The 8,485-nt window shown below is 43.6% G+C and overlaps 1 protein-coding gene across 1 annotated transcript; it reads left to right on the top strand.

Moving 5' to 3' along the window:
- The first annotated feature begins 5,216 nt into the window (after positions 1–5,216).
- On the top strand, positions 5,217–7,262 carry ccl35.1 (chemokine (C-C motif) ligand 35, duplicate 1). Its single transcript, XM_061822900.1, has 3 exons — positions 5,217–6,034; positions 6,938–7,055; positions 7,148–7,262. The coding sequence occupies exons 1-3, from the start codon at positions 5,971–5,973 to the stop codon at positions 7,260–7,262; spliced, it is 297 nt and encodes a 98-aa protein (XP_061678884.1). The 5' UTR covers positions 5,217–5,970.
- The last annotated feature ends 1,223 nt before the right edge of the window (positions 7,263–8,485 follow it).

The following is an 8,485-nucleotide window of genomic DNA, read 5'->3' as shown; positions in this document are numbered from 1 at the left end:
GTCTCGGGGGCAGATCTATCACACCACATCATATTATGTGGCTTGTGAAAGCAAATTCATCAATTTTCTTAGCCGCTTATCCTCACGAGGGTGCTGGAGCCTATCCCAGCTGTCAACGGGCAGGAAGCAGTGTACACACCAAACTGGTTGCCAGCCAATCGCAGGGCACATAGAGACAAACACCTGCACACACAATCACACCTAGGGTCAATTTAGAGTGTCAAATGAATGTTGCATGTTTTGGGGATGTGGAAGGAAACTGGAGTGCCCGGACAAAACCCACACAGGCAGGGGGAGAACATGCAAACTCCACACGGAGGGCTGGGATTGAACCTGAGTCCTCAGAACTGTGAAGCCAACACTTTCCAGCTGTGCCATTGTGCCGCCAAATCCCACGCATAAGCAGAGACTCTCACCTGAATGCACTGCCTTGGACCGCTCGGCCATCCTGACAGTTTTGAAATCCATCCATTCCTCCATCCATTTTCTTAGCCGCTCATTCACACAAGGGTCCTGTCTCGGCGGCGACCTTTCCACACCCGCTGCTCTGACCGGCGACCCAACCTCGGCCCCCTCCCGCTCCTGTTTCGGCGGCGACCGATCCACGGCTGCCTCACGTCCACGTCACGGCAGCGAATGATCCTCGGCTACTTCCCGCTCCTGTTTCGGCGGCGACCGATCCACGGCCACCTCATGCGCATGTCTCGGCCGTCACCAATCCACGGCTGCCTCACACCCACGTCTCGGCAGTGACCGATCCTTGGCCACCTCCCACTACTGTTTCGGCACCAACCAATTCATGGCCGCCTCACAGCCATGTCTCAGCGGTCACCAATCCATGGCCACCCCACCTCCACGTCTCGACGGCAAACAATCCACGTCGCCTGATGACCACGCCTCGGCAGGGCCCGATCCTCAGGGACCTCCGCCCACGCCTCGGAGGCGCCCGAACCACAGCAGTCTTTTGTCCAAGCCTTGGCGGCCCTCTGCCAGCATCGGTAGCCGCCAGCTCTCAACCACATTTTGGGAGCCCTTCATCCTCAGCCGTCACCTGCTCCTGTCTGGTTCCCGCTGTGCTTCTGGGTCCCCCCTAGAGGACGTCCGCATGAGTGCTTGGCGTCCTGGACGACCTCCTGACCTGCTCAGCTGGACTCCTCTTTTTGGCTCTCTGGACGGCCACCTGACAGACCTCCACCGGGCCAGCCTCCGCCTTCCCCTGGTTGTTTTTTTTTTTTTTTTTTGTCACATCTGGGATCCACGCATTGGGAGGGAGTTCTGTCAGGGGCATGGCCAAGCTACTGTCCTGGGCGGTGCTCCCTGTCAGGGGCATGGCCAAGCCTCTGCCCTGGGCAGTGCCACCCTGGCTACAGTCCCACAGCTGCGCTGCATTGTACACTAATTAGACCAGGCATTTAAGCCTTAAGTGTGTCATCTACATGGCTTTGCTTGGGAGTCCTGCATTTGGGTCAGGTCCCTTGCTGGGTGACATTGACAGTCATCTGTCTCCATATGCCCTGTGATTCGCTGGCAACCAGTTCAGGGTGTACCCCGCCTCCTGCCCAACGATAGGTGGGAAAGGCTCCGGCACTCCAGTGACCCTTGTAAGGACAAGCGGCTCAGATAATGGATGGAACGATGGATGGATGTTGTCAGTCAAATAAAGCATGCTTTATTGGGTTTAGATCATAAAAGACTATTCAAATTATTTGATCATAAAAGACTATTCAAATTATTTGAATTCTCCAAAAACTAGGAACATAATGTTGATGGCAGAATATTTTGGTCGATAAACATCAACATTTTTGTTAGCCTTACAAGCTAACATCCATTCATCCAAGGATCACGGGAGTGCTGGAGCCGATCACAGCAATTCTCGGACAGGAGGCAAACTGGCCGCCAGTCAGTCACATGGCACATAGAAAGAAATAACCATTCACACTCACAATCATATCTACAGGCAATTTAGAGCATAGGTGTCAAACTCTGGCCCGCGGGCCAGATTTGGCCTGTGATGCAATTTCAAATTAATATTAGAGCTGCCCCCCACCACAGTATTACACACTTGTTTGCTCCCTTATTAAAAGGTTCATTTGTTCAACCTTGGCCCGCGGCTTTGTTTCATTTAAAATTTTGGCCCAGTGTGAATTTGAGTTTGACACCCCTGATTTAGAGTGCCCGGAGAAAACCCCCACGGAAGACACGGCAGAATTCCAGAACCACTATTACCTGTAGTTCACTGGGAGAGCCTTATGTTTTACATGATAGTCTTTCAAAGTCTCATTCAGAATTTAGTTTGTCAGTCTGAAGAATAAAATAAACAGCCTATGAAGTTTTAGTAGAGAAACTTTGGATTTCCGAATAATTTTTATTTGCCAAGTACTGGATGCCAAAAAAACACAGAAGTGGAGGATAGGGGTCACACGGGCCATGAGAGGGGAACCCCTGCGCCAAGCAACTATCCAGCCCGGGGGCCCTGGCATCAGGATCACCGCCATGTAGCGAAGTGTAAAACTCACCTACCTCTGTTACTATGTCTACCAGGACCCTGACTGACGGTCATTGGCCCTATGAATCAGTACCCCTGCCCCCCAAGACCTACATATAAAATCTGGAGCCCCAGAGAGCCATTTTTGAAGTAATCCTTTGAGCAGCTGAGTTGTTTGAGAAAATAAAATCGATTCCTGAGAAAGACTGGTGAGCTGCTGAGAAAAAAAGGATTCTCTTCTACGGTATTCTCATCTTCTTTTTTATGCGTTTTTTTTTTGTTTGGTTTTTTTTTTTTTTTTTTTTTTTTTTTTTTTTTCAGAATCAGAATCAGCTTTTATGGCCAACTGTGTAAAAACACACAAGGAATTTTTCTCCAGCAGTCAATGCTGTCCTACAGAACAAAGAACAAGGAACAACATAGCAACGAGAAGAATAGGAGACATTTCTGTTTATAGGAACTATTCCTTATAAGATGTGCAAGAAAATCTTTTTCATTTAGAACAGGTAAGAGATAAGTATGTTAAAGTCTTACTTGTGTTAACTTTGCACAGAGTACCTTTACCCATTTGCAGTTCTCGTTATAGACCAGTGCAATGTCAATTATGCAAAGAGAGAAGTTTAAAGTGACGAATCGTGTGATAGTCTGCAAAATGTATTACTAATACTAATATTGATTGGACCAGCAGGATGTGAGTGAGTATCCCAAAAATAGCACAAGGCATAAAATAGTAAATTTGCTGATCAAGAATTTAATTACTTCATTGCCAGAGGAAAAAAACTGTTCAAATGTATGCTGGTTTTGACTTGCATTGATCTGTAGCGCTTTCCCGTGGAAGGAGGATCCGAAAGGATCCTGCCTGCTCTGGACCTAGTTCACGTTGCATGCAAGTCAGTCCTCCATAGTGGGTAGCGTGGTGCCGACAATCCATTCAGCGCTCACTTTCACTCTTCATATGACAACAAGACCAAAATTTTTACACAACTGTCATTGCACTGATTTATAACGGGAACTGTGAACGGGTAAAGGCACTCTGTACAAGCTTATCATAACGTGATGTGTTGACACACTCTTAACTGCTCTAAATGAAAAAGACTCTGCATCTTGCACATCTGTGATTCTTATATAGAATCGTTCCTATTAACTAAATGTGTCTTGTTCTTTGCTCTTGTTAATTTCTTTGTTCTTTGTGCTGAATGTTGTACCAGGGTGGCACCGACTGCCGGAGACAAATTTCTTTTGTGTTGTTCCATACTTGGCCATTAAAGCTGATTCTGATTCTGAATATGTACTGTTTCAAAGATATTTGGTAAATTTAATCTTCCCAAAATCTTATCTTCATATTGGTTGATTTCGGTTAAAAACTTGAAAAGGAAAAAAGTTTGTATGCCATTCCCCAGTCTGCCATTTGCAAAAAAAAAAATATATATATATATATATATATATATAGAGAGAGAGAGAGAGAGAGAGAGAGAGAGAGAGAGAGAAGAGAGAGAGAGAGAGAGAGAGAGAGAGAGAGAGAGAGAGAGAGACTGTACATATTAAATAATTAATTTTTATGGTGGCACGGTGCTGCAATTGGTTAGAGCGTTGAACTTACAGTTCTGAGGACCGGGATTTAAATCAGCCCCCCCACACCCACACCCCACCACTCCTGCGTAGGCACTCCAGTTTCCTCTCACATCCCAAAAACATGCATTAATTGGACACTATAAATTGCCCCTAGGTGTGATTGGGAGTGTGACTGTTGTCTGTGTCCATGTACACTGCGATGGGCTGGCAACCAGTTCAGGGTATACCCTTCCTCCTGCCCGTTGACAGTTGGGATAGGCTCCAGCACTCCCACAACCCTTGTTCGGATAAGCAACTAAGAAAATGGATGGATGAATAATCTTCCTAAAAGTTTTTTTTCCAGACAAATATTCCCCTCAATTTATCTTATCTTCAAATTGAGTGATTTTGGATGGATGGATGGGTTATTGAGTCAAAAAAAAAATGTGAGGTTAACTGGTCGGCCCCTGCACATTTTAACCTTACCGAATCTAGCTCTCATGGCAAAAAGGTTGGACACCCGTGAAGTGGAGGAATCACTTTTCGTTTTAACTGGGAGCGGAATAGAAGCGCTGGTGTCTTCCATTGCCAGTTGATTTGTTGGCATCCCTCTTTCACTGCAGAGCTGGCGTGTGGCACTCAAGACATTACTGTTGCTCGCGAAGCTAGTTAAGAAGATGAAAAAAATGAAAAGACCATCCCCAATTGCAGGACTCCGCGGCAAGTGCATGATATTAAGCGTGGTTTTATTCCAGATCAAGGTCGTACACCAATAAGCAGTCCAAAACAGACGGAAGCACAAAAACACCAGGTTACAGGCAAGATCCAAAAACAAGTACAAGGTCCGATGACTACAAGGCAACCTTGGAGACATGAGCAATAAATAACTAGACCAAAGTGCCTCAGGCTCGCTGTGACAACTGGATGCTCTACACAAGGCTTACGAACATACGCACAATAGCAGAGAATCCAACATGCAGTAAGGCAACGAACTGACAAATGCTGATAACCCATTCAAAGCTTAAATGCCTAGTCTAATTGGCATTTAATGCAGAGCAGCTGTGGAACTGCTGCCAGAGGCAGTCCTGCCCAGGGCTGTGGTTTGTCCATGGCCCTAACAGGCTGCACCACCCAGGGCAGTGGCTTGGCCATGCACCAAACAACAATAGTCAAACTCACAATCACACCTAGGGGCGATTTAGAGTCTCCAATTAATGTATGTTTTTGGGATTTGGGAGGAAACCGCAATGCCTGCAGAAAACCCACGCAGACATAGGGAGAACATAAAAACTCAACACTGGCGGGGCTGGGATTGAACCCGGGTCTTCAGAACTGTGAAGTCAACGCTCTGACCAGTTACAACACCGTGCTGCCTTGACTAACTGATTTTCATTTTAAAAAAATACACGTTTTATTCATACAAAATTATTGTTTTTTATATTTATAATTATGTCACTTTGACCAAAAATGTTTTAACTGGATTAAACTAAGCTACTCTGCATTAAAAAAATGTATGATCTTAAATGGTGAATATCGATAAGCATACTCCAAACACATCATTGCAAAGTATACTTTGATGACATGAGTCCAGATGACTACATGACATGTAGGAGGTGAAAGTCAAGGTTTTGTTTTTACTTCAGTATCACTTCTACGTAGAGGAACAACATTGGGAAAAACAAATAGTACTTCCACCTTTGATATTGCTCAGTCCCTCCATTACGTTGCACTTAGAGAAGTGAAATGAACAGACAACGAAAAGGCGTACACTCTGGTCAACCCCGAAGACAAAGAGAGAGAGAGAGAGAAATTCCCAAGATGAAGCTGGGGTCTTCCCTAATTTGTTCTTCATCTCTTTATAAGGTGAATGCAAACTATGTACACTGACAGTTGAGAAAACTTACTGAAGCAGATTTAAACATATACACTTCAAGATGACTTCTCACTTTCCTCTGTCTGTGTTGATGATGCTGCTAGTAGCCATCACTTTAAGTGAAGGTAAGGATGTTTTTTCTATTGAATTGTTTTTGGGGGGTTTTCCATCTACAAAGTAATGCAGTTTTGATACTTTATGTCTATGGTAACATTTTAAGTTAACAGTGCTGAATTATACAATGTAGCGGTTTATATAGTTCCAATGAATTAAGAAAATAAAATTAAGATTAGGTTAAAGAAGTTGTGATATAAAGTGAAGTACCGGATATAGGGAATGAGTTGGTGGTTTGGATGGCCATTTGACCCAACCACCTCCCTCGACTATTTTTTTTTTTCATCAGGGGAAATTCCCACTAGCAACACTCTACTACTCATTAAAGATTGGTTTTAGGCAAGTGGGATCAGCACTGTGTGACAACTTAACGCGCCACTACAAGTGCCGGTTGATTTTGACCCAAAACCATCTGTCTAGTAACGGTGAAGAAGCTCTTTCACTTTTCAGCATAAAAATTACCCCAATCTTACGTCCAAATCAACAAAAGAATGGTGTCATCTGATGAAAATTCAAATTGGTCAAGATGGAGCCCATCGTTAAAAAAATATGTGGGGAGACCTAAAGAGGGTTGTGTACAAGAGATTCCCAGACATCCAAAAAGATTTGGATGACAATTTTACCTGGTTATAAAAAGTATAAAAGGACAAGGTTAAATGTGCATTAAAAAAAAATACAATTTAAAGATTATAAAAGTATTTGTTTTAGGGTGTGAACAGTTATGCAACCATTTAAGAAGCAATGGACCATGTTGTACAAGTAATAGGTCACATTTTATCATTTGGAAGTTTTGAAAATAATTATCAAGGTCTTTTGCATTAGTAAAAAGTCATATACTCTAAATATCAGCTAATTAACACTCTTTTTTCCTCTTTTGTGGTGATCTCATAATAGTGAGTTGTTATTGTTTCTAGGTTTGCGAGGTTCTGGACCAAAGGATTGTTGCTATCACTTCAATAAGAACCCTATTCCTCAAAAAAGGGTAGTCAGTTATGTTAAGACTCCACAGCAGTGCCCCATTCCTGCTGTGAGGTTGGTATCCAATCTTGAAAACATATGGCATTATCATAACAGTTGTGAATTACAATAAACCTCACCAAGTCTCTTGTTTATATATTCTACAGACTGAAGACAGTGATGGGTCGTTACATGTGTGCAAGGTCTTCAGCCTCTTGGGTGAAAGACATCATCAACACTATGGATTCCAAAGTACTGCTAGGAAAGGCAACAAATTTGTAACCTTCACTACACCCCAAACATAATGTATTTTGACTATTTTTCGGAAATTAAAGTGTTTGATAATGATTTAACATATGGTTAAATTATTTTGTGATGTCAAAGTCATGTGTTTGGGTAAAAATAGATAGATAAATAAATCCAAAACTGACTCATTGTCATGAACATGGCAGATGGGATAGAACCCAAATGCAGGACTCTGAGCCAGTGACGTGATTTTCGAGGATGGTTTAGTTCCAGGCAGATGTCATACACAGGTAAGCAGTCGAACAAGGACAAAGGCACAAAAACACTTTTTAGAAGGGAAGTTCCAAAAACATGAAAACAAGGTTGGATAACTACCAGGAAGAAACCAGAATTGATTAGGCTTGACTGTGGTGGTACAGGAACGCTGGGAGGTGGTAATGAAGCAAATACAGTGAAGAAAATGTACACCCTGCTATATTGCATGTTCTCCCACTTAAAAATCATGGAGGGCTCTGGAATTTTCATCGTAGGTCCATGTCCACTGTGAGAGAGATAATCTGAAAAGAAAAATCCAGAAATCACAATGTATTATTTTTTTTAACGATTTATTTGTGATACAGCTGCAAATAAGGATTTAAACACCTGTCTATCAGCTAAAATTCTGACCCTCAAAGAACAGTTAGTCCACCTTGAAAAGTCCAACTTCACTCCATGTATTATCCTGAATCAGATGCGCCTGTGTGAGGTCGTTAGCTGCACAAAGACACCTGTCCACCCCATACAATCAGTAAGACTCAAACTTGTAACATGGCCAAGACCAAAGAGCTGTCCAAAGACACCAGACACAAAATTGTACAACTCCACATGGCTGGAAAGGGCTACAGAGAAATTGACAGAAGAAGAAGCTAAACATTACAGTAATTCTCAATCGGAGTGTGCTCATCACGGATTAGCCATAACAAATGCAATGTTCAGGCATAAGGGTGTAGGGTGTCCATTTGGCACCAGGACACCCTCGGTTACAGTTCGATCATCAACTTTGTGGTCGTGTCATCGGACTTGCGACCGCATGTCTTGGACACTCGGGTGAAGAGAGGTGGTGGAGCTGTCATCTGATCACCACGTGGTGGCTAATTGGCTCCAATGGTGGGGGAAGATGCCATTCCGGCGTGGCAGGCCCAAACGTATTGTGAGGGTCTGCTTGGAACGGCTAGCAGATACCCCTGTCAGAAGGAATTTCAACTCCCACCTCCTCCTCA

This window comes from Syngnathoides biaculeatus, chromosome 6 (genome assembly GCF_019802595.1).
Source record: "Syngnathoides biaculeatus isolate LvHL_M chromosome 6, ASM1980259v1, whole genome shotgun sequence".
Taxonomy (NCBI): domain Eukaryota; kingdom Metazoa; phylum Chordata; class Actinopteri; order Syngnathiformes; family Syngnathidae; genus Syngnathoides; species Syngnathoides biaculeatus.
This window is presented reverse-complemented; position numbering and strand designations above follow the sequence as displayed.

What these genes read in the sequence shown, in the direction of transcription:
- ccl35.1 (XM_061822900.1), top strand. Translation starts at nt 5,971, where the DNA reads ATGACTTCTCACTTTCCTCTGTCTGTGTTGATGATGCTGCTAGTAGCC. An exon ending in AGCCATCACTTTAAGTGAAG is followed by an intron (nt 6,035 to 6,937) that starts GTAAGGATGTTT and finishes TATTGTTTCTAG; the next exon opens with GTTTGCGAGGTTCTGGACCA. An exon ending in TGCCCCATTCCTGCTGTGAG is followed by an intron (nt 7,056 to 7,147) that starts GTTGGTATCCAA and finishes TATATTCTACAG; the next exon opens with ACTGAAGACAGTGATGGGTC.